The sequence below is a fragment of the Taurulus bubalis genome, assembly GCF_910589615.1.
Source record: "Taurulus bubalis genome assembly, chromosome: 21".
Lineage (NCBI taxonomy): Eukaryota > Metazoa > Chordata > Actinopteri > Perciformes > Cottidae > Taurulus > Taurulus bubalis.
In genome coordinates, this window is record NC_136609.1 from 3,864,115 (window position 1) to 3,891,225 (window position 27,111).

At 46.2% G+C, this 27,111-nt stretch overlaps 1 protein-coding gene across 1 annotated transcript in view; it reads right to left on the reverse strand.

The window, feature by feature from the left end:
* Window positions 1-25,797, reverse strand: part of LOC306753119 (nck-associated protein 5-like) — a gene marked incomplete at its 5' end in the record, with an annotated part of 107,158 nt that extends 81,361 nt beyond the window's left edge. Inside the window, 2 exons of the mRNA XM_079236962.1 lie at window positions 18,216-18,318; window positions 25,667-25,797. Coding sequence (XP_079093088.1) covers window positions 18,216-18,318; window positions 25,667-25,797 — 234 coding nt within the window. The remainder of the gene's footprint in view (window positions 1-18,215; window positions 18,319-25,666) is intronic.
* Between the last annotated feature and the right edge of the window lie 1,314 nt (window positions 25,798-27,111).

The window sequence follows — 27,111 nt, forward strand, 5'->3', positions numbered from 1 at the left end:
TTAAATAGTGAGATTTGAGCGAAGATGCATGTGTTTCGGAAGTAGTGAGCATGCGACTTAAGATACATAATTGTATCTTTCAACATGCTTTTATGAGGGAGCTAATTTCAGTTTTCTGCATCTTTGTGTTGCCGATCAGCACATGATACCTGATCACTGTGTTGGCCTGAAAGGGACCGTCTGAATGGAATATGAAGAGCTTTCACCATCGCCTCATTGCAGCATCCTCTCATTACTTTCTGCACATAAGAGGTCCATTTACAGTGAAACCTATCCTGAGACCATTCAGATGCTTTCCATGGGCCCAGTGTACACACGCAGGACTCCAGCCATGCAGTAGAGGAAGTAGGTCAGCGGAGAACGGCTTAATAATGCACTAATTCAGCTGGTTGGACTTGACTCTCATATCCGCGCTCAGGCAGGAATGAGACAGAAAATCCAAGCAGGAAATGCCTCCAAAATAAAGCTTGATATTATGTGAATGAACTGGAGGGGCTGGGTTGCGCTGCAATATTTAACAAAGAGTAATTATGGACCGCTTTGTTCGGGCTGTTAGCTCTTCTGACCCATTTCCTGCAAATTGATGACAACCCCAAAGAAATGAAAGTAATTAAATAATCATAGGAATCATGTTTGCCCTGCATAATTTCCTGTGGAAGTCTCCAGCTCCTCCAGCTGTTGTGCCAGATGGATGTTAGCTCGCGGCTCGATGGCCCGCTGGCTGCCACGGGCTCCCACAATAGCCCCTCGGTGACCAGCGTGACCACACACAAAGACAATCGTTGACCACTGACACTTCAGACAATCAGCCCTGAGGGTCAAGCGGCGCCGGGCAACGCATCCCTCATTCAGTCCGGTTCACCTGAGGCTCAGTACGCCTCATAAAACCCCAATCACCCCTCTGACGTCTGAGAGAGGATCCCGGAAAAGCATCGAGCGGCCACGAGCACATCACCATAAAGTTGAGTTACGGACTCATGAAAGGCATGCAGATCATATTATCTCTTTAGAAAGTGACTGAGACTCAATAATGTGAATGGCTCCAGCCAGCCGGATGACTCACACGGACAAATGTTACAACATGCAGATGATATTGATCCAGCTCATGGATCTTTTGTACGAACAGCCGGACGTTTTATGACAAAGAGCCGAGCATCCAAATTATTGCATCTCAAGAATCAATGAGTGCTAATACAGGCTGGGAATGCAAAGCAAACAAATGTGCATTATGTCACGTAAACTCTGAGAGATGTCTTAGACTTTCAAATGAAAATTTCTCCTAAATCCCGTTGGCCGGATAAGGACGACCCCAAAGGACTTTTTTCCGGCGCGTAATTGGATCTGCAGAAATGTCCAATCTTCTTTCTAAACCGCTTTGCATGAATTCCCCTCTAATCGTAGTGGTGGCCGTGCTCTGCACCTCCTATTGATACTTGACATTTGAGATAATGTGTCGACAGAAGCTCCGCAGCCCTGCGATAACACAATTAAATACCGTGTGGGAAATGCAAAATTGCTGGCTTGATGTCTAACCTGCAGCCAGATTAGGAAAGAGCAGCGTGTTAGCAGGCCGGGGAAAAGATCAACGCGGTCACCTATCGGCCCTGACAGCACCCGACTCCTCAAAACGAGTGGCATGAAGGTCACCGCCTCCCCGACTGCGAGGCGGTGGTGTAAGTGGAGCCGGCAGGCGGATGCGGTGAGCTGGAGTCGACTCAACTCCCAGTTCCCTCTCCTCTCTCGCCGACTTTTTTTTGGAGTCGAGGCTAGCGTCAGCCGCAAACGCTTCTGACAGAGCGCATTAGCCACGTCGGAGGAGATCAAGTTCCCTGCAGACAACACCTTATTATAATGCAACACACTGCAGCAGTTTTTGAGGCGAGGCAGATCTCGTGCCGTTGCCGCGTTTGCATACGAGCGAGGAATTGTGGAGATATCGTGTACTTTTTCTTTAAAACATGTCACACAGAACTAAACCCATTTTCTCACCACGAGCCACGCAGACCAGAAGGCTACACGTGACCTCTACCCACCGATATCACACTGCATATCCAATAAAAATTAAACAATAACTCTCCTGGAGCTCATTGTGACACAGAATTAATAAACTTCTGCATGGAGCTGCAGGTTTTCCCTTCAGGGCTCCCACCCGGTGACACATCACACACTGGCAGGTGATCTTTTGTTCGGAGGGGAGATGATGTGTGCACAATGTGAGAGAGAACAGGCCAGAGAGAAGCAGAAGGGACAGCAAACAGAGTTTAAAACAAAAAGAAGACGACAATGAAAGACAGCTGTGCTGCAGGCTTTTCCCCCGTGTGTAGACAATATACAGGAGCACTATTGTGTTGTGTGCAGCGCTGCTGCAGAGAGCTGACAGGCCCTTTAAAGCTGCAGCGCTGTCTGGACTCAGAGGCTGTCATCAATAGGAAAAAGCACAGGGGACCAGAGGACGCTCGGTCAGGGCCGGGCCGCGGCAGGGCCGCGACCAGCTGGAGCACCTGGTGTTCACTGTTACACACAAAGAGACACACGCGCACACACATGCACATGCACATGCACACTACAGCCATGTGAGGTGACCACATGGAAGCACATGTTGAGGATATATATTGGCTCACACATGAATACGCTGATACTGTATTTGAGTCGACACAAATGGACATGTAAGCAGGCGCACACACACACACACACACACACACACACACACACACCTCCACACACACGTAGGCACACTGGGGAGTAGACACACTCAATTTATTTAGATTTATTTCGTTCATTAAAAAAAAATTGAATTTCAATGCAACTAATTTCATATAATTTGGGTTTCAGGCACGATTTAAACTCTTAACTTCGGAGAAAAACGGCAAACAAGTTGTCAAATCCAATTTTGGTTGTAGTTTTCTCGTCACTGCAGTGAGTTGGCAGCTTGTGCGAGTAGGATTAATGGATCTCACTTTACATTTTACAGGCCGACGCCACCCAAACTGCTCTGGGAGAGGAATTGGGCAACAGCGCTTGGGCACATTATCCACCTGTCACATAAACACGTGATGAATATTGAGCAATACGGGAAACCAGATCATTCACCTCATTTACATCCCGATCAACCTCAGCAATTAATTACAACCCTCCCTGAATGAGTAAACGTGTCGTGCGTCAGTTTCCTGTTGCTCTCTGCTGCTCTACCTTCCCAGAAACCAATGTTGCGCATTCACCGTATAGCATGAGTAACAACATGATCTGGATATTTTGTGTGTTTGTGTGTCAGTTTTGGGGTGTCGGGGAAGATAATCCATGCAAAGCTCCGGAGCTGAATCTCGACTGTCGAAAGCCAATAAGGCGCGATCAAAATGAGGGCAGAGTTAATTAATCATCTCGGCTTCCTTTTCATGGCCCTCCCATGACTGTCCCGGGGGCTTGTGCCAGTGTGTGTGTGTGTGTGTGTGTGTGTGTGTGTGTGTGTGTGAGAGAGAGCCAGTGAAAGCAAGGCAGGGAAGCAGGAGGGTGGTGCAGGTTGCAGCTGGGGGATATTAGCATAAAGCAATGTGGGCCAGCAGACTGCTGAGCTCCTGCAGGCCTGATGCAAAGCTGGGAGGGCAGAAACAGGAAACTACTGACACCTGCTTTGTTCACTGACCACTGACACTAAAAAGACCCTAAAAAAACGACATCACTGTCTGCTGTTACACTGGTTAAAATGAGACTGTGCACAGGGTTGGTTTTGACCAGAAATGAAGCGGCATGCACGGACAGGCATCAATCAAACGAACTCCAGGTAAAGGAAAATGTGTTTTTTCATCCAGAGAATTAATACTTTTGTTTCCCATGAATGTATTTAGTGCTCACGTGAGAAGCTCGCTCTCTTTGTGCGTCGCAATGTGGCCGAGCGTCACAGACACAAAAAAAAACAGAGTGTCACTCATTTGTTATTCTCTATAACAGACACTTGACATTTAAGGCGCCTATGAATCATCATAATTTTTTGCGTCATCGCTTGCCAGGTGCGCCGTCGCACGGCACTCATTGCTGCACATCAAGTGTGGTTAGTAATCGTTCCTCATTAGATCACTTTCCCTCCGAACACGACTGCGATGTCTTCTTTGTTCCTCTTTGTGTTGTGTGAGTGATGGAGACTCGGTGAACTAAAGGAAGGAAGCGGGTTTGAGTGGTTGATTGGTGCATATTTCTGCAGGTTGGGGATAAAGGTATCAAATAAACCTGACCTGTGCGTCGATGTTTGATATATTTCAATTAGTTTTGGTCTCGGTAGTAAATTGTCTTTTCGTTTCCTTTGAAATATAACTCAGGAAAGCTTCCACGGTTCGCTCTATATTTAGAAAACGCATGAATATGTGCGTGCTGATTGGCTTTGATTCTGGCGTTATCATTTAAGTATATACTAATTGGGTTCAAAATAATTTCATATTCTGCAAATGGCTTTTCATGGTTAATTATGAATCACTTAGCCTGCTAGGTAGAGTGCAGATTTTGTTCATGGAGAGATAACGTGCAAATAATCTTTTCCCTCACCGACCGATTGTTTTTCTTTGGTTCGCTCTCAGAACAAAGACGTGCATTAAAGTCCATGAAGAAGGGATCTCCTCCAGAGATTAACCAAAAACTTCAAAGTACCCTTTGCTTTGAGACCGGCATGAAAAAAAATGTAAATCTATCCTTTAATTTGTTTCCCATTTGCCTTATTACCACACTCCGGATTAGCAGGTATTCCAAAAGTGGGAGGGGCCCACATAACAGCGGCTGCTTGCAACTCCACTACAATGAAATCACTTTGACAAAAAAGTGGAAAAAAATGTGTGCAAGATTCTTCAAGTGGATGATAAAAATGAATGCAAACCAATCGCTGTCCTGAAAGAAGTTAATCAATCTAAAACTAAATGGTGTGCTTTGGATTACGTACTTATTAGCTAATGGGTCGGCGGATGAAAAACACTCTCCTAAAAAGAGATTTGCTTTGTGATGACTAAAGCGGGTGACTAAGTCAGGAGGAGTGGTGCGCTCCCTCCTCTGTTCTGTTGCCACAGGCAGGTTGAAAAGCCTTTTATTTTGGCGGCACAGGCCCGGCCGGCTGAGGACGATAAAGAAAAAGCACCTCTGGACTTTTTTTTTTTGTAGGTGGTTCGCACTGCAGAAAGTCCGGCATTCACTTGTGGCCTCGGCGCCCGAAACGCTCTCATTCAACTCACGATGAAAGCGAATGTTATCAGGAGGGAGTCTCTTGTGGCCGTGACAAAGCTGTGTTTAGTTTGAAGCTTTGAGTGCGGCATCAAAGAAAGAAATTGTTCTTCAAGTATTCTTTTTGCGACATAGAAGTCTTTCAGGCTGGAAAAAGGCTCAGTGGGTTGTGTGTGTGTGTGTGTGTGTGTGTGTGTTTGTGTGTGGGTTTGGGGTTGTTGGGGTGTGGGGGGGGGGGGGGGGGGGGGGGGGAGATTTCTAAACGCAGCACAGGGAGCGATCTGGGCACGAGGAGAAGCAAGAGAGTGAAATAAGATGGAAAAATGCAATCATGCATCCCGGGCCTCTCCAGCTCCTCGTCCTCCTCCCTCCCGCCCTCTCTCTCTCCTCCACGAGCCATTAGTCACTATCCAGCTCCTGTTAATGTAATTAGATAAAGGATATATGGAGCCTCGGAGCTCGGCCGAGACATTTGTCTGCATAATTGTATCCATGCGGTAGCAGAGGCTAAGAACCCCGGGGTTTCCACAAAACACCTCTGGGTCAATAATTCAGAAGAAGTGGAGGGAAGAGAGAAAGAAGGTTGGAGAGAGGAGAGAAAATGAAAGAGAAAAGAAAACACAGATCCATTTGATCTCGTCCTGCGTTTCCAGTCGAACACAAATCACTTTTTTTACAATCCAATAAGACGAAGCACAAGGATACAACATAATTTCTGTGGATCCCGCTCCCAAAGAAAAATATATAAAAACAAAGAAAAAAGAAAAGAATGTCAAGAATCAAGCATCTTCAAACTGAAGGTGATATTTTTAGATCTGGCTGTTGCAATACATTCAAATCCCGGTTTCCCCCCCCATCCCCCCCCCCCAGCACACACACACACACACAACGCCGTTAATTAGGCAACCTGGTGATAAACTGTCAAATGTCACAATCCATCTGCAGCATACGTGCAGATGGCGGGCAGGTCCCCCGATTCAGGCCGTCTGGAGATGTGTCGGTTAAAAAAACAACGTGAAACAAGCTGGATTCTGCCGTGTAATTAGTGGCCGTGCAGCTTGTCAGCTAGTGACCTACATATGGAACACGGAGGGATTGCTACACTCTGGATGCACCACACAAGAAGTCCTACATTCCTTCACACTTGACGTACAGACACACACACACACACACACACACACACACACACACACACACACACACACACACACACACACACACACACACACACACACACACACACTGTCAGTCCACAAGGAAAAGCTTGGGCACCAAATAATGATGACTTTTCCTCAAAATGTATTAGTCAATTAATCATTTGGTCTATGAAATGCTTGTCAAAAATGAAAATATATTAAATTTACAGAGAAACAAAGCAGTACATCCTCACATGTCAGGAGGTGGAACCAGCTATTTTATGTATTTTTCTGCTTTGACATTTCTCAAAAATGGTCAACATTTATTTCCAGCACAACATGCATGAAAAAAACCCACACATAAAGGTTAAATATTGCACGCACAGAGCAAATACACATTTGTACTTCACTGGCTTCCTGAGTAAAATTCTCTTTCCCTTCACCACCCCCGCCGGCCTGCACCTCTCACCCTGGGCAATTCCTGTCTCCTGTCTGGGGCAGTAGCGCTGGAGGTGGTTATAGGTTTGGGCGGACTGGAGGGCAGGATGTTAGCCTGATTATCACCCAGTCAGACCTACTTCCAGCTCCTGCCCTAGATACCTCCTCGACGGGATGGAGGGATGGGAGCGTATGGACCGAGACTCACCACCAGCAGCTCCAGCAGGGGAACGTTCCGGATCCTCCCGCCGACCGACACGACGCCGTTGTCGGCAAACTGACTCATCCCGCGTCCACTTTTGCCTCGTCTGCTCCTCTTTTTCCTCCTCTTCCGCTCCGCTCGCCTCCTCTGCCCTAACTGCCTTGCCGAGTCTCAGCTGCTGCCTGCCACTGTGGGGATGTGTGTGTTTGCAATCGGCAGTGTGTGTGTGTGTGTGTGTTGGAATGATGATGCAGCAGGCAGCCTTGGCAGCGAAAAAAGCCTCGTCTGAATCCTCGTCTCTCTCCTCCGCAAGGCCACATCGGCTCTTGTCAATATTTAACCAGCGAGTCAGCTCGGATTAAATCACCTGGGCACGACCAGATGCGGTAAACTGCCCGGGAGACCGTGCCAACTTTCAATGTGTTTGTGTGTGAAGCCGCGACCGGCTGGTATTTGTGAACGCGTGTAAAGACATTAAACTTTAATGCGAGTCAAGAGAGGAGTTTAATTCAGTTTCTGCGACTCCAACTCACACTCCACCATGACGTGGCCTCTGAACACTGACTTTACTTATGCTGCTGCCGCTACTGCCACTCGGGGAGATCTAAGGTAATGTAAAGACAGACTTGGCAAAGAGAAAATGTGTGTGTGTGTGTGTTCATGGCAGAGTGACAGGACTATCAGACAGCCAATGAAAGGGCTCCTTGACTTTTGCCTCAGGAGTGTTTTCCCCTGTCTCCCTGTGACCGCAGCGCCTGGGTTTGACATCAATTATGTTGTATGACTTGTGAGCTCTGGCAGGAAGAGAGAGGATCCCGATCCAACTACTTTGTACTGGTCAACACACTTTTCACTGGGAAGACATGTGAGTCAGTGGGGGATGAAAGTGGGAGGGCAGATCTTGTCGTACTAAAACACTTTATCTTCCATTTAGCCGGGGATTTTTTTCCCCCAGGAACTCACAATGAAGAAGAAAATGTCTTCTGAGCGTCTCCCTGACGAGACACAAGGCTTTGGAGACTCAACATCTCCTATGAGCCTCTTCAGCCTGACATGTCGATGCATCTGCAGACCCTGGATGTGAAAATTATGCTCATGCTGGACCGACATGAGCCCATGACCCGATGCTATCACTGTGATAGATGGAGGCGTTTTTATGATTTAATGGTTTTGACGGACATAATATGGGGTTTCCTGATCTGCTATCCCTTTTTCTTTCTAGCATTGGTTGTCGACGTGTCTGGCTTCCTGTGTAGCGAGCACGTTGTACATCATCTGTCTTGGGGAGGGACATTCGACAAGTGGCCTGTATGAATTGAAAATAAAATGGTGGTAAGAATGAGATGAATACAATTGTTATAGTAGATTCAATATCGTCACCTTCCTAAAATAATGGCCCAAGTCACTTTTTCAGGTTTTTCAGAAAACACACAAGCTGCCTCTAGACACTGCACAACCGGCATACTGTAATACGGTCAAATTATGTTATGATTACTAATGTTATGTTCCAGTTCCAGATTTTCATTGACAAAAATGCTCACGAAAATGCTAAGTAAATTGCTAGCTTAAATGCTAGCTTCAAAATGCCATCTTGAAAAGCTTGTAAAATTGTCCTAAGTCACATTGTCTTTTGACTTAGGCAAAAATAAAATGGCCTAAGTCACACTCTTGACATAGGCCGTTATACTGCAGGGGTAGAATCACATGATCTGTTCAACTGAGGATGTAAGCGATTTTACCAAAGGTGGCCAGTATCACGAGGATTTAGACAAGACAATCATTTTTGTCAAAAAATAACTTAGGCCATTATTTTAGGAAGGTGACGATATGGATGATAATGATTCATGATGATTTATGTTCGATTTATGTCCCTGTTTTTTTAATTTGCATTTACTTTTAAATTTGTTGTTGTTGTCTAGTAATGTGAGGTAATGTGTAACTTGTAAAAACTTAAAATAAAATGATTGAAAGAAAGATGGAGGAGTTGAGTGACAGGTTAGATTACCAACTCGTCAATCGGCAGGCGCCCGGGCGAGGAATGTATGACATCAGACGGAGTCGCTTCACAAGCGGCTGAGGGAACGCAGGTGTAAAATCAACGCCCTGCCCTGAATGCATTCCTGTCCGTGACTAACTGTTTTCCACCAAAGCCCCATGAGAACTTCCTTTAATAAGAAAATGACTAAGAAACTATTGTGCAAGAAAAAGGTGCTTTCACTACTGGTTTTGAAGATGAATGGTTGAATTTATCGGCGCATAAACCAGTGTAAACCATTATATAATGGAAATCAACGAGTATCACTTAAATGAGCAACTATCTCAAGGAGATTTTAATAATGCATCCGTTGATTTATGGACGCTTCATTTGTCAGACAGAAGGCATCATGACACTAATACCCACATAATGATTTGGGTCCGGGACGGCCAGAAGATTGAATCTACGTCTGAATGACTGACTATTTCGGTAACGCATCCTTAGCAAGTGAGACGGCCCATTTATCAAAGCCTTCAATGAGATTAATGGTGAAATAATACAAATAAAATGTAACAAATTAAAGGGAATTATTGTGGTTTGGAATGGCTGTGAGACCGAGCCAAGGACGAAATGACAAAATAATTCACGTCATTTGTCAAGTTAGAAACTATTTAGCAAATTACAAGGAGCAGAAATTCCAAAGCAGTTGCGTCAATGTCTTTAAGAATGTGCTGAGCAAAAAATAAACCGGGTTCCAAACCCCTCCCGACCCTTTTAGCTTTAACCTCCAACCCTTTAAAAAACAAAGAGGTCACCAGATGCCAGGAAGCACCGCTCCTCCTTGGGAACACCTGGTAGGAACTCACCATACAGGCCCGACCGGCTGGTGAGGCAATTCCCCTGCAAGGCATCTATTTCGCCTCTCCGTGTCCTCGGGCAGCACGTGTGGTAACGATGCCGACTCGAAAACAGACGATCTGCAGAAAGGGAGAAGCGCTAGGTTTCGCGTCAACATATGTGAGCCGGCATCCGCACGTCCGCACGCAAACAAACATCATTAATCAGCCCACGGCCAAACAAAACAAGTGAGGCCCGGAGCACCTTTGTGGGGCCATACATCAAATGTTAGTTTGAAAGTGGTTTCTGTATGTATTTAGTCAGCGGTCTGAGCTAATGCGGAAACATGTAAATATTTCCCTGGACTGAGAGTGAGGGAGGGATTCTGGGATGTTTGTGGCGCTTCCCAGACCACCAACCAACAACCCAACAAACGCTACGTAGACCTGAGATGAACTGAAAAATTGAGTGATAATTATCTGTGGTTTGCACAAGCGACACCTTAAATATACAAGCAGTCATGTGATCCTTTGCTTTGCCCGAAAAGCCAAACATTTAAATTGTGTTTCGCCGCTTTTAAAACCAACAATCCTGGTTTTAGCCGTGGTCTCAGAAAAACCAAGCGTGAAAGAGCTCTCTCAGACCCCAGCTGAGGGTTTTGGCTCCGGGCCTGATGAGGAGGATGTGATCACAGGGCGGCCTCTGTGCCCGGAGAATAGACAGGACGCACCGGCGCACCACCTTCTGCCCCGCACGCCCACACCCGGTCTGCCAAGAGGCCAGAGACGGAGTCCATCCCGCCCCAGCTGCAAGGTGAGGAGGTGGGTCTCACGGTGCTGCTGACAGATGCAGCCCCTCCTCCTCATCCTCCTCATCCTCCGCTATCTGCCTCTCCCCGTTCACTGGGGTCTTAATCTGCACGTCCAATCCTGTTAGCTGCCCTCTTGCCAGTTTTATGCCTCGTTCAAACCCAAAACTGCAGCGCCAACATTGGGTCCAACGACGGGCCTCGTCTGCACGTGATGAACAAACGTCCCCCAAAGAGTTGGAGCCCCGGGATAAGCTCTGTGTTTGGATCAGGTTTCAGGGTTCTCTGCTGAGACGGGCCTCTATTTCAACACAGTGAGCCCAGAAAATAACACTCTGCTGTTTTTACTCACTTGCCAGCTTACCTTTGTCAATTACCTGCTAAAATACACTGTTTGCAAGGTTTGTTCATTTCCATCTTTTTGATGTGCGGCTTTAATAATTCATCACCAACAATTATAAAAAGCAACATTTACATGAACTACATTTTTTGTTATTGGCTGCTGGCTGTCATATTAACTATCTGGGATGAATTGAACAAAGATGCAGTGATTGGTTAATTGGACTAACGAGCTGTTCCTCCTCACCTGTGTGAAGGAACCATTGCTCTTTATTTTGCATAATCTGCATCAATGCTCTGTCTGTTTGACTTGACCCAAAAAAACTTTGGGTTCTAGATCAAAAACTAAACTAATGTATGACTTTACTTGCTACCTTCAGGGATGTTTGTTGAATGATGAATTACAGTCACAAGAAAAAAACAAATGCATAACTTCTTCAGGGCGAGTCAGGGCATCTGATCTTATCTCACCTTTTCGAGGAAAACTGGCACCATCAAAGCCTTCTTTCCACTAAACTATAAAACCCTGCATGTGTTTTACTTTCTATCTTCTTCTAATTGAGCTGAACAATTATACTGAACTGTGTGACTCTTGTTTTAAGTAAATCTGAGGGCACACCGACTGGTCCAAAGTGTTTGATGCTGTGTGGAGATAAGACAAGCTGTTCTCGCCTCGACCCAGACCTTGGGCCCTTTCAAAGGGCCTCTCAAAGGGCCTCTGTATTCCTGGCACTGCTCTCTTCTGAAGGGAAACCACAGGGCGAACAGAGAGCGGGGCGAAGCGCTAATGTTTGCAGAACAACGCATGTGACTCAGCCTGCACGCGGTCACGGTGGTCAACTTTGATGAAAGTCCGTAATTTGCCCCTTAAAAAGGGGCACAAAGGACGGTCTCATTGGACGAGAGAGTGTGGACGTCCAATTAAAAGAGCCGACACAAAAGCCCAGAGCACAAACTCTCTGCCCTCCACACTACAAAGTAAAAGCCTCCTCAATCAGTTTGGAACCGACCCAAAAGCTTTCTCTTTAATTCCTCTTCCCGACTATTAAAGTGTCTTTGATTGAGCGACGAGCGATAACCCCCGAGTCAGCACAGATAGCGAGGAGCATCGACCTCCAGGGCGTTTCAGCAGGCAGATGCAACTCAAGCATTATTATTACAACCTACACGAAACTTGGGACATGGGTCAGAGATTTCAACGCATATTAGCAAGCGACAGTGTGTCCTTGGCAGGCAGAGACGAGGGTTCACATGCTGAACTGAGAATACGCGAGTCGGCTGCAATGCTCGGATTCACTTTCACCCAGAGGTGATACAACGACTTCAAGTCCTACATTTTGAGTTTCTAAGTTTTAAACAAGTCATGAAGCACTCTCCCTAAATGTATTTGATATTCTGCTCGTTTCAAAAGTCACAAGTCATTGGTGTTGAAGTCCAAGTCAAGTTCCAAGTCCTTTTTTTGTATTTTGCTAAGTCAAATCAAGTCTTGAGTCTGCTATCACCCAAAGCAAAATGACCTTTACTCACCTGTACTAACTCTCACATCTCTGCAAATGCCAGCAAACAACATTTCTGATACATTTTTGAGCAAATTACTCTCCTTCTCCACCCCCTTTTTGCCAAAGTGTTGGGTCAAAAAAATGAAAGAGGCGTTTAACTTCTCCACACGTGATGCCGAGAACCATAAAATATGAGATAATTGCCCTAATAAAAACACAGGCTAGGTATTAACGGGGGACTGCCAAATCTCATTACTTGGAGTTTGGAAAAACAGGCGAGTGGCTCATATCAAAACAGCCTCGACAATTATTAAACCAATTTTACAAGCCAATGGAGGCCTCTTAGTGTTATCCACAGCGTGGGGTTGGATACGAGGGAAGCCGCCGGCTTTCAGATGGGAGTCTAGGGAAAAGCCGGCGTTGTAATCGCTCCTGCTCGGGCTCGTGAGAGAGGACGCGGTTCCCATGAGACAAGAGGAGGAGAAAAAACGCCACATCTTCAGAGTCTGCTGGGTTCCCACAGCCTACCGCACACAGTCACAGTGGCTACCCACGCGGCGAGCCCAGGTATGTGCGGTATGTCACCTGCACGCTGAGGGAGCTGTCAGAGGCTGGTACACCCCTGCTGAGCGACTTGATTTAAACACCGCAGATGAAGTGCGAGAGAGGTAGCTGCTCCATAGAAGAGGATAAATCTTGTTATGTAACCGGCTCCGACACAAACCGTCCAATCAGCTTTGGCTTCAGAACCACGCTTTTGCTCCAGAATCAAGCTTGGCATCTTGCGACGCACATGGCCTTGAGATTGATTTCTGCTGTATAATCACACTCAATTAGTTTGAGCTTCTCAGTAATAATATCAAACCCCGCCCGTTGTCTGCCTGATGATGTGGGAACCAATCAGATACGGCGGAGCATTTTTCTTTCCCAACTAGCTGCAGAGCCTGCTCCCCTGCTAAGTTTTATGCCTCCATTCTGCATTGTAACAACCAGCTGTAATGGGCTGTGTGTGTGTGTGTGTGTGTGTGTGTGGAGGGGGGTAGGGGGGGGGGAGGTGGAGGAAACCAAGCCTTGCCAAGTGGACACAATGCTGGCTTACCATCCAATTCAGTTGCACTTACATTTAGCATAAACCAAACTAATTTGTCTGTTTTGGAGCTTTTTTTCTCGGACAATTTTATCGTCTTACTGTCGCCAGCGGCGGAAGGGTCCAGGGACACAAGTTGCAGCTCCGATATAATAACAGCATGGCAGCAAATCAGCACGTAAAAGACTTTATCTGAGGAGGAGGCTTGACAAAAGCCAGGGGGATTTAGCTAAACCCAAATACTTTGGAGATAAACAGGAAAAGCGCAACCACATGCTGTTTATTCAATACAACTCACAACTATGCAACAAGCGTTTAATCAGCAATGTGGTGCACTTGATTATTAACCCTCCCCTGCAGAGTGTTTTCAATTTGGCCTTTTGTTATCAATTATCTCTTAGCATGATTGCACCGCTGCACACATTTGGTGGGGAAGAGGGTGTGGAGGAGAAAACAAGGGCACGCTCTCATCAGTTCAGGCATCCTCGGGTTGATGAGTGTTACTTCACAGTTTGAGGAAACGACATGAGACACAAGCACGAACGGCTTGTACGCAGGAAATGAGACGCTTGTGACGGACAGCCCAAGACAAAGCAAAGAAGGCAAGGACAAGATGTGCGTTCTTGATACATCCACTCCAACCTGCCAATCAGCAAGTCCGATTATAGTGCGGCGAGATGATTGCACACTCCTTCGGACGTGCCGCTTAGCCAGTTTAGAAGCGCCTTTCATCTCAGAGGTGGATTGGATGTTGCGCCAAACTTTTTACAAAAAAGAAAAACACAATCTAAACAGGCCAGGTGCTCTTAGGTGTGAAAATAGGCAGCGCTTCTAAGCACTCTGCACGCTCCTTCCCCGGCATTCCTACGCTGGAAGACATTGGTTACCTGTGAGTGGATTTCAGTTGAACAAGAGAAACATTTTGACATCCCGGATGGTGCCACTCAATGATTCCTCCTACTCCTTTTGACTGAAACCGCTGCCACAGCCTCGGCCGTATAGGACGGAGCATCTGCCGTGACCTAGATAAAGCTTGCTGGCAGCAGCTAGCAACAGCTCACAGAGCGTCCGCGGCCATCGGGCTCACCGTGCGCGTCCCTGCATGACGAAGAGAGTCTCGTCCGCGGGCGGGCATCAAATGATAAAAATAAATAGAGGCAGCAAATCAGCCCGGCAACACGGCTGTTATGTAATGCAAATGGTGCCCCAGTTACACGCGAGCGCTGCTGTGTGTGTGTGTGTGTGTGCTTGTTACTCTGAGCTGCATAACCCGATCCAGATTAGATGGTCGAACTGCCGAGGGAGCCGAGCACCGTCAGGCCCGGCATCAATAAGATGCCGATAACGCTGACTCAGGGTCCACTTCACTTAAAAACATGCAAGGCCACACACGCGGTACATCACACGGCACGGAGACGTTACGTCAATGACTTATCGGAATGAAGCCCGGAGCTTTGAGCAGCTTTGGAGCAAACGCACACACAGGAAGAGCCCCTCGAACCTCGTCTGCATGCATGGAGGAAACATATGCTGCCTCGATGCATTATGCATGTGTGAGGTAGTGGTCCGGACTCACATTCAAGCCCTACGCTCACCAAATTACCCAAAGACGATTGATAGGAGTTTTATACGAAGCCAGGCCGTGTAATCCATCCAAAGAAGAGCAGACATAAATATTTTACCTGGTCCACAGCTGACATATGGTATTTTGTCTCAAGCTTTGTGTGAATCTGTCAGTGTCCCTGGTGGGAAATCTCTCTTGTTCATCTTCCTAACAGGCCGTGAAACACATGGAACGCCTTGTGGAAGCAACAAAACAAGGCCAACCGTTTTATTCTTTTTTTTCCCTGTGTGAAACTGTGTAATCTACCGCAACAAAAAAAAGCTGACAACCTCGTGACAGCCTTCTGTCACGACGGGGTCACCGGTCCGGGGTCGCAGCGTCCACGTGACGCAAAGCGCCTCTGTGAGCAGACGCGCCTCCGACCGGCCGTAAAACTGGTTCACAGGTGACACGGTGGGGGGAAAGCGGCGCATGCCTGTCGTCTGACGGAATGTCAGAGACGGGCCCCTCGTGTTTTCTCAGATGCCTGAAAAAATAAATGTATCGGAGGCTCATATCCTCCCAGGAAAAGGAGTGTTTACGGGACTTACTAGGTTTATCTGTGCCAGGGCCAGCAGGGCCACGAGGGCCAGAGACACCATGTCCGCCATCGGCACTGGAAGGATAAAGACCCGGAGTTGAGTTTACAGACGAACTCCGTGGCTTCAAACGAGTGTCTGAACTCTGGCGGAACAAAGGCTCATTTGACCACAGAAATGAAAGCGTGGACAATAAGCAGTAAATCCACAATTTGCTGTGAATGACTAACTTTAGAACATCCACAATGTTTGCAATGATGATCTCTGTGTCATTGATGCTTTTTTGCCATGGAATCTGGCTGTTGTGGTGTGCAGAGGATCTAGCATTCATGGCAGAGATATTTCAGGATATGTGTGCATATATTTAACTTGAATAAAACAGAGGAAACAAACTTCATTCAAAAGCAGCTTGCACTCTTCGTAGTTGCCCATGCCATGGAATTACAATCTGCACACTGCCACCAGATCTATGCTGGACCTTTCCCAAAATGCTCTGGGCTTCCTCATGTCCCACTATTAAAACAAGCCAGCCCCCCCTTATGCTCCTGCTGCCCCGAGTGGGAACAAGTCATTGGGGGAGAAGAAAAAAAGAGTGAGGGCAGAGCGAGGCAAAAGATAAAGTAAGACAAAGACACAGAGGAGGGAGACGAATGAGAGGAAGTCAAACGTGTTCACGAGAGAGGAGGGAGGCGAAAAGGAGGAGGAAAGAAATACAAAAGTGTGTGGGATGCATGCATGCATGGATAGTCCAGTGGGCAAATGTGATCATGCTGAATCACAAACCCATATCACAAATATGACCTACTTTCATTTTCCACATAGTAAACCAGGTTGCTGTGTATCCAATTAAAGTAATTAAAGCCAGAGTGAACCTCATATCAAACAATAACTATTAATGATAGCGATAGCGCTCGGGAAGCCTTTATGAATCACACAGTCAACAGATGAGAAACGGCACAAAAACACCAAGTAACCGAGTTACTCATTCACAAAGTTCAACCACTGTGGATGAATTATAAAGGAGGCGGCGTCTGCTTCAAGCGTGCCGCTCCAGCGCTCCTTGTAGATTCAAGTCTCACGTCGGGGAATGATTGACAGTTTGGAGTTTGTGTCTCAAATCAAAAAGAAATACCAAGATCTATTTTACTGGCTCGCTGAATTTTTCATGTTTCGGGATTGAGGAAATTATATTTGTGGATGGGTATTTATGGTTTAGTCTTAGGGTGATTTCATACACTTCCCAGAAAGCATGTTGGACAAAAAGGGAATATATATATATATATATATATATATATATATATATATATGGGCATTGTACGTAAAGGGAAAAGCAGACAAAAAGATATCCAGGAACTCTGAAAGAAGCAGATCGGTTCACCAGGGCAGCGCTTTAATCACTGAGGTTCTCCTGCGTGTCAGCAGTGGGTTAACAAAGGTCAGCAGCGAGTCATAAAGTCAGGTCAAATCAATACAGTATGTTGACATCGTTTGGCTTCATTAAAGCCTCAACAAACTGCACCGTAAACAACAAAATGCCCCGGAAATGCAGCTTTTAACCGTAGATTACCTCATGGTTTCATCGTTCAAGTGTGTATTTTTCCTTTCAAGAAAGAGCATCCTTCTAATTAGCAACACAGAGAGACTGCACTTGAAAACCGTTGCCTTTTAATCTGCAACCAATGTGTCCTCAGCGGCTTCAGCGTCTCCGATATCCAAATGCTATTTCGAGACTCTTGATTTATTATTTCCTGTGCAGTGACTGCACTGAATGCACTGAACTGGAATTAAGCTTCTTCACCCAGCATGCAGATGCAACACAGCAGCCACTATTTGTCTGCACTTGACATTCAGAAGAGGCTCCTCGCAAGCAGATTCACCTTCATTTAAGACGCGTTTCCACTCCTGTGATTCGCGAGAGCGGCCCGGCATAAAGATAAGCCTGTCAATCAGCTGCAGCCACAGTGGGTTTTTACTGGCAGTCACGGGAGGCTGCTGTTAACACGTGGATGCACACTTTCATTTTGTCTGTGGCTTTTTTTTTTATAAAATGTGCATTTTTCTTCTCCAATTGATAGAATACAAAAGTTATTCAAAGGTTTAACATGTCTCTTTCTCTCGTCTCCAAACACTCAACGTTGAGTGGTTCTTTCCTGGGACAGATTTGCCAGAACACAGGAAGTGAAACGTTTTAAATCCCAGCAGATGTGAATAAACTAAACACAGCATGGTGGATGGTTAGCGTGAGCGCCAAAATAAAATGCTCAGTGGGAAGTGTAGTCCAAACGAGCCACAGCAATGACAGCATGGTCCCAAAGACAACATCAGTAACACAAACAAACGCCACAATCTACCAGTTATTTTAATAGTGACACAATCAAAAGCGGTGGCCAGTTTCACCTAAAAATCCTCTCTAATCCAAGTTAAACTTCCCCACACATTTCCTTCTAGGGATTCAAGTCCACAGAGCAGCAATAGATCATCAAGGCGTTCCACAACGTCTGCTTCCAGACTTAAGTGACCAATCGTACGAGCCGTGTGTGTCGGGGATCGACTTACCGGCAGGCCGCTGTCAAGAGACAATCTCTTTAAATGCTCCCTCCTCTCCAGGTGTCTGTTCATGGCCTCTCTGCCCGGCGGCGGTCCACACACCTGGGAAGCCCTGGAGGGAGGGGGAGAAAAAAGGGGGAGGAGTGGAGGACAGAGGGAGAAAGTCAACAAGGGAACACCTCACGTCCCGGTAGGTCACGCTTCCGCTGGTAAACAGGCTTTCACCTTTTGGAGTTCAGAGTCCAAGTGGAGCAGCAGTGGCAGCAAGTTGAGATAAAGTTACAGCCGTGTCACCTCCCCACCCTCTTTCTCTCCCATTTCCTTCAGTATCTCATGCAACGCCTTCCCTTGAGCGGAAGTGTGGACTTGTCCTCGGGCCTGACAGCACGCTGGGATCACAGCGTTCCAGCTCGATCTTACTGCCGGCTCTCGGCGTCACCCAGGCATCCCGCCCTCCGACACAACCCAAAACCCCAAGCTCCAGCCCTTTTGTTTTTCTAGGCCTCTCCAAACAGTGCTGGGAACCAGTCCGACCTGGTCTGACTGAGGCCACAGCAGAAGATAAACACTTCTCTTCACGCATACTACTCCTTTACAAAGAGCCCGGGCTTTAGAGTCACTGTGGTGCTGCACAGAGTAAGCAGCCCACTTCCTCATTGGTGAGGACAGGGTCAAAGGTCAGCTGATGGATGCTCCAGGGTCAGAGACCCCTGTCTGCGCAACGTAACTTGTAGTACCATGTGCAGGTATGCGTGGGTAAATCCTGGATGTGTCTAACTAAGACAACGGTTCCACCTCTACGCTCATCTTAAAGCTAGAACATATAAAAGGTCACATAGGTGCATGTAAATGCGTTTAAAAAATGGCAACAAAAAGTTGGGATATCCATCATATTTTATGGCCATCTTTCTTTTTTCATTCATACGTTTGGCAGATTAGTGAATCAATGTTAAAAAAAAAATGATTACAGTTTTAAATAGTTTATTTTATTCCTCCATCTAAGTGACAACCTCAACACTGGTTGCATTCTTGCAGTTATTATTTGAAGATTATCGAAGGGTGAAAACTAAAAGCAGTATGAAAACGGCATGACATTTAGAAGTGCTTTTTTTTTTTTTAAATATGATCATGGCAAACCTCCCAAAATCATCTCATGACACCCTCAGCATCAGATCCACTGGTGCAACAACCACATGCCTGATTAGAGCCACTATTGGAAAGGTCCAGAATGAGGCTGAGTTGCATTCATCCATTCGTTTCAGGTCAGTTGTGTCTACTTAGCTCACAAACCTACTTATGCAACCACACTTCCCAAACAGCGACCCAAAGTGCTTCTTTTTTTTTTGCTGCATCTGCTGGAGGCTATATCTGTTACACCCTGTCTGAAGCTTCAGCAGCGTGACTGCACTTGTCAAACATCCCCACACATCAACATGACATGTTCCATCCACTGCCAATCTGCTGAGTCCAAAAGTATCGACACGAAGCCGCAAACATGAAGGATCAGCCACCATGTTTTCATCCAGAACGGATGTTATATTTAACACAGGCTCCCTCTGCCCCCTTTCTGAACACCCTTGGGTTAAGGAAGTTGCCTAATCAAGGAGGATGTGAATGTCTTTAATGATACAGAAACATCAGACATCAGTTGCTCGGTCTGGCTTTGTCATGACTAATTGTGTGAATGTATTGCATCGGATGAAATGCTCTGGTCTATGTTTAGATTGCATTTCTGTTTGGTCCCTTTTCTCTGGAGATTGGGAGAGGAAGTAAAGCCCATGGCCTCCCTTTGGATGCAGAGATAGGAGGTTGTTATAGGAAATTGAGAGTAAATGATTCAAATGGATGATAGCGGTACGCCTGATTGCCCAGACACGACGTAGAAAACACAGTCGCCGCTTTCCTGAGGGTATAGAAAGTGCGAGGGGTGAGGTGGTGGATGGATCGGAAATGATGAAGATTAAGCAAACACATTACAAGCCAGATATCAGGGGTATTCAGATAGAAGCCAAGCGAACTCCTGCCTTTGACGGTTAATAAGACCAACCCAAATGATGCTTTGTCTTGTTGCTCTCCGCTGCGGTTCATGGGATAGTTTGAAGAGGGGGAGTTGAGCTGCTGATCCGAAGTCAGTGTTTTACTGCAGTGCAATTTGGAGAACCATGGCGGACGGTGGCAGAGCAATGTGCTGCTGTGGACGTATTTTAGACACCTAAAAGAATCAATATCAGTTTAAGTGAACACTATATTTAGAATATTTACTGTCTTCAGACAGACCTATCAGACGGGTAACTGAAGCCGTTATCTTTGCTCTCCTCAAAGCCAGACTCCATTGACCAGCAACTTCCATGTTAATGTAGTCTGGTATTTAACAGATTTATTTTTTAAGTTTGTAAATAAGTTTTGCTGTTTTTGCAACTGTGATGCATCGTACAACCCTCCTTCAAAAAATCTGAAATATCCCTTTAAGCTTCGACAAGCTTTAAGAAAACCAGTTTGCATGTAAGAATACAAACTATATTAATATGCAAAAGTTGCTGAGATATCGTTATCCAGTTAGTCCATCATACTCTTCAACATCCAGATAGTCAAAGTCAGAGACAATTTGTATTTCATCAGCCAATGCATTAAGACGTTTAAAGAGCATTACACAAACCTGGCTGGTTTAAGACCATGCTGTCTTAGCTTTGGTCTGCTGGACGTCGCTTCTCACTTGATGATGCCGCAGTAGTTTTTCTGTAAGTTTAAATTCGAGGCTGTGTTGGAGACATTTATTCCTAAACTATCCAATATGTTTAGAGAACTGGTAATCTACATCTCCACTGGGCAGAACCAGTGTTTTCCGAGAACCCTTAGAATCTATTTGGATGTCAAAACCTAATTTTACTCTGCCGACAAACTTGTAGGCCGTCGGCACATCATTCATGTGTCTCGGTTGCTCAAAGGAGAAGAAACACTTAGCGACTGTTGGCTTTGATAAGTGTGACCTCAAATATGCGGAGACACACTGGTTCAACAAGTACCAGTTTGTTGACTAGCTCGCGATCCAAGGATCAAAGTAATGCCGAACTGTATTCCTCAAAAGATGGGACTTTGTCTTGTTTTCATATAGTATTAATAGGTTGGCTGATACATTTAAATGCTCCTTTGCCAGCTTTTATAACAATCCAAGAGCCTTTTCGGCAACCCATCGCCCATTGGACTATCCTCCCTCCCTCTGGATTCCTTGTGATTTACACCAAAAGCAATTACTGATATGTTAAACCGGTTCGGTGTTGACCTATGCGGAGTGACACGTGTCAACGCCTATAGTGCGCACAGCCCCCAGCCGGCCATGCAGTCAGTCTCCAAGCCAGCCAGTGGGGTGGAAAGGATATAATCAAAGGAGGCCAGGAGGACGCTGACATCTGGGAGTCTTTGTGCTATGGGCCTAATTAGATGCCAGGGTGAAGGGAGGAGGCGCTGTGGGACAGCGTGTGTGTCTGTGTGTGTGTGTGTGCAACCAGAATGGGGAGGCTGTTTGAGGTGGGTGGGGGGGGGACACCCTTTTTTTAACATCTGCTCCAGGAACAAGGGAGGACCCAGCTGAGGTCACACAGCCCCAGACAGCACCCAGCTACAAGGGGGATAATGTGAGGGGATAACAGCTTAATGATAACACTTAAACCCATTGAGAGATCGCTGTACAGAAAACAGGCGGTGAGCCTCGTGGATAAATGGTGATAATAAGCCCAGATTGGCCATGAATATGGATTGTCATGGCTCAGGTTTGATACTGTTCCTTTGTAAGCCGAGAAGAATTAGGCAGCTGTGCATTTATTGCCGTCACCAGTCGTTCTCATCTCAACTTGTAGCCGGACTAATCCTCCACATACAGTGAAGGTCTGCTGAAGAAACACTGTTGCTCCGCCCTCTGGCTTTTGACTTTGCAGTGTTAGACGGACCGCACTCGGCCACACGCGACCATACTGCCCTTTGTACCCAATACAGTACGGCATTCACCCACGCATACCCTCGTTTCACACTGGACGAAGAGTCGGCCGCAAGTAAGACATCTTTGTCACGGCAAGTTCAAACACAGATATCAAGTGGGTGAAGTGTGTGCCTTGAACTTTGCCCCCTTTCTCCCGCAACAAAACCTTTCATTGAGGAATAATTGTGGAGTCATTTGCAATAAAAGAATGTCCCACATTTGCTTGTTTTCCTTATGAATTGATTTAGTCACGGGTTATACATTAAACTATAAGTGCTGGAGCAAATAAATGGAAGCAAATATTTAAATGGCCATCTGGAGGAGAAGCCAATGACTTCCAGGCCTGTAGTGTGCACGAGTTTTAATTAACACTCTCATCTATTATAAACCTACCGAAAACAAAAAGGTCTCAGAAAGAAAAGCCTCTTGCCCAAACAGGGACTCGGTCCTCCATGATCAATACCCTGCCGCCCACCCTGAAAAAAGAGCAATGCCAGGAAGTGCCAGGGCCTGGAAATGGATGGTGGATGGGATTGGACATTGATTGGTGCAACCCCTTTTGCCCCAGGAACCGATTCATTTAGTCTCCATGCCCTGTGCCTGCCTTGAATGAGAGGGTAGACCGAAACGGGGTCAGCGCCGAGGCTTCCCCCGCGGTACTCGGCCCAGTTCTCTCTATTTTTTTTCTTCTGAATGATTCATCCAGATTGCCATGTCCACGGTAGAAGAATGAATGACCGGGGAAAATTATACGTTTGAGCCTCCCGTTTAATTCGCCTGCTACCCGAGGAGAGGGAAGTGGGAGGGGACGTTGGGGGGTGTTATTACTCTCCATTCATTGAGGAGAAAATTGAAGCGTGCAAGTGTCTGATGTGGGTTTTAACGTGCAGAGAGAGAGGTCCATCTGTATTCTAACGGCACAGATGGTCGATGCTGATCGGATGTTTGAGTCCCTCTGCTGGCCAGCTTGTCTGGTCCTGCCTCTGCATGTGTCCCGGATCAACTGTAGCCTGGAACGGCCTAGCGTGGAATTACTGGGTCTGGGAGTCTCCCAACAATAAGCCATATCTCACACTGGTCTGTTGTTGTTTTTAGACTGTCAGCAAACCAATCATTACACTCAGTGTGCTTTTCTCAATGTTTCCAGTGTGCACTCACTGTGTTTAAACCATGCTGGTAATCATAACAACTTTAAGTGCTCATCACATGGGTGTGAAAATGTTAGGCTTACTGTCAAGGCTAATAGGTCAATTTAACAGTCCCTTTAAAATGAACGTTGACGCTGGGAGGATCTTTTTGGACAAGGCAGAATATGTGCACAAAAGTTATACGTTATGATTAAACTGCATGAGCTTGTCTGTCTTGCACTAGCCACATTATTGTGCACAGGTAAAAGTAGAAGCTTTGTGTGCATGGATGTGTGTTTGTACACGTGACTCACGTCTTTGTTGTCCAAAGGACAGCCTATGTATAGCTGAATAAACAACATATGTCCTTCGAACACAATGAGTACAGCTGTGAAAGGCGGCTTGGAAATGTCTGTCTGGTTGCTATGGATGTGGATGATTATTTCATTATAGTCATTTGGTCCTAATTCACAAATTCTCAGCGCCTTTTAAATAGTTTGTTCGACCAAAGATATTTAATTCACCATTTCTCTTAAAAGGCAGGAACAACGTGACTGAGGGAGTACAGTTTGGTCTTGTATATTTTATCGGTGAGCCATCAAAGCTCCTCGTCATGTTTTGACAGCCCCAGAGCTGCGAGACGTGCAGGAGCCCCGCGAGGCGTCTCCAAATCATCTGTTGCATGTTCACAATAAGAAGACAGACATGCAACGACTCATTCTGCATTTTTAATCCACCACACTGTGCTTATATTCACACTCATCACCAGATGCTCCAGTTCTGTCTCCTCAAGTGTTCGGAGAATTACATGTTTTTTTTCTTGGTAAAGGAAACATAATTTGCATGGGACCCTCTCTGTCATTCTGTCTCTTTGAAGAGTGTATTATCAATATATGACTTAACCTACTTGTTAAAGAACGCTTGTCAAACATGACTGATGCTCCATCCAATCGGCTCCCAGAGACAACTGAAAAGACTGGTTCTCTCACATAGTATACTACACAAACACCTCAATTACTTCCTCGCCAAAAGCATGTCAAACTCTTGTTTGACATAAAGGGAAACAATCTGCTCTTTAGAAAAAGGGTTTCTCAGACTCCTTTAATGATAAAGATTCTGCCAGCCAGGACTTGTCTGAGCAGCTTTAAATCTGGTTTAGTCAGCAGGACTTAGCAGGCAATTTAATGTGGGGGTTTAAACAGGCGGGAGGGGTTGAAGGTCTAGTGAGGGGAAGAAAAAAACACAAAAACAATGAATGCAATGTCGTCATCTTGTTCATGAGGGGAGTCCCTACAATTCCCCATGCTTATCCCACCAGATGCGTAGGATGCTTTAATATACATCCTGTGGGGGAAAAAAAAAATGAAGTGGGCTTCCTGTCGAGGGACCCTCCACTGAAACCCAGCAGGCTTCGGCCAGAAGCATGACTCCATGCTGAACTCTCTCATGATAGCTACAGGTAGGAAAAAAAAGCCAGAAAAATATACTCCGAGGGCCCAGGGGTGATGCAGCAAGCCAACAGAGGGCAGAGGAATTTTCCGACCGTTATCTAAATACACAACCGTGCCCCCCCTCCTCTCTCTTTGGTATGCAGGCATCAAGCGATTGGCAGCTCACTAAATACCTGGACACAAGCTTTTCATCAGCCGACAGCTTGAGAAACAACAGCGTACTTGTATGTGTTTATCTCTCTGTTTTTAGTTTTTTCCTGTGTACAGAAAAGTTCTGGAAACATCAGTTCAGCGTTAGCACAAAAGATCCATTTTCTCCATTCAAAGTTGACATTTAAAAAAGGTGTTTTTGCTTTGTCAGAGACACAGTTTAGATTGTGATGATTTTGCTGTGTGTTTATACCCAAATGTGTTGAAACAAAAAGAGCTTTTGAGTCCAGAAACAAAGCTGAGCTGCGACTAGTTAGCTAATCGTCAATGTAGCGACAAAGTTCTGAAGTTTACACTATGTTAACAGCATCTTTTTTGTAATATTTCAAGCTGTCCAAATCCAAAAGTTCACATTTACTTCGCAAATATAAAACGTGTTCAGCTGCGTCCGTGTAATTTAAACATTAAACATGCCTCGCATAAAGGGCTAAGGTTGGGCTAGCTAAATAAAAGAAGTCATACTTATGTTACTCACCAGGGAAACTACCAGAACCTGTTGCTTTAATTGATTAAAACTAAATAAAAAATAGATACATTTTACCAATATGAACAAAAACTATTCAAACAAATGTTCTACTTGACCCATTGCAGGCAATTAGCATGAATTAGCAGCCATTGCATCGAGCTCTACACCCACGTGTACACACTTCTCAGCCTCCCACAAGGTCAGAAGACGAACAAGCAGGAATCCAAACTTACTCTGCGTCGGCCGGATCCTCTCTACTCAACAGGTCTGTAGCCAGCTCTCTAGTTCCCAGACTCTCGGAGGTGTTTTGGTTCGGAAGACAACCTGATGATGTGGAATTTCCTTTGATGGCAGCTGAAAACATGCTGTCGTAAATCCCCCTGCAACAGTTTGCAGGGGGAAGCCACGAACACACACACACACACACGCACACACACTCTCTTTGCTGGCGCTGCTGGAAGTCTGCATCAACACCCAGAGAGACTTGTAAATAGAAGGGAGGGTGGTGGAGGGAGTGAGGGAGGCGGGGTGGGGCGGGAGGATAAGGAGAGTGAGGAGAAGTTCCACATTACATCACCAGCAGCTGTTGACAGGCCTGTGTTTATTAACTAACTGCCAGGGCTGGAGGAGTCGCAGCACATGCCTCACTCACTCACACACACACACACACACACACACACACCTCCACAAACATTGACAAGACAAGACAGTGATCCCGTCTGAACCACTTTGCTGAGAGACGTGGAGCTATGTGGAGCGATCACCAACCGTATGCAGACACGTGGATGCATGCACCACGTCTACGCTCCGAGTCTCTCGGGTCTGTCAGGATCTAACGGTTTGGTCTGATGGCGTTGTGGCCCGTCATGCGTTTACACTGGGTGCGAGGAGCTGCTGACTAGACTAGAAGAGCCGTTTCGCTGACTCAGACAGCAGTAACTGTAATGGTAGCACTGCGGATCGAGAGCTGCTGCTGCTGCCGAAGCATTCCTCAAGTGTCTCGGCTTGGCAGAGCCGGCAGCCTGTGTTTCTCTTCCTCCCCTTCCCCGTCTCTCTCCTTTCTTGCCTTCTCATTTAAATGGAGGCACATGACTCCCGGCCTCGCTGCCAAGTCGACTTCTTTATGCCTCCTGGGAGCCACCAGCACTCAGCTTTTCATTGGCTTCTCTGTAGGGCACTCCTTCGCGCGTTACATTCCTCGCTGCCACCCATCCTCACAGCCCACAAGGAGTCGAATCAACCTTATCCCAAATGGCATTTTTAGTTTATTTTTCTTTGTTTCATTTTCTTTTTATAGAATGCTGCCATTCCCTTCAATTAAACTTTGAAATTCCCAGTTTCTAGCCTACTGCCTGTGTGTGTGCGAGAGCCCTTCGGCTATACGGCATCGGCCGCCCCCTGTGTGTCATCCCGAACCCACTGTGAACAAATGCTCCGCTTCAGCCCCGTCTCGGGTGCATTCCTCGTGGTCTCAAACGCAATAATTTCTCTCGTAATTCCATTCTGTTGTCGCATTCTTCCCCTCTAAGCTCACTGCATTGCAACATTGTTCGCTCACGGAGACGGAGTGGGCCGCGGAGAACCCGAAAGGCCAACGACTTCCCGAGTCGCGATTCTTTCGGATGAGATAGATGGAGGGGAAATGCACCCAAGTGTTGAAGAGGTGCTGACCACCAAA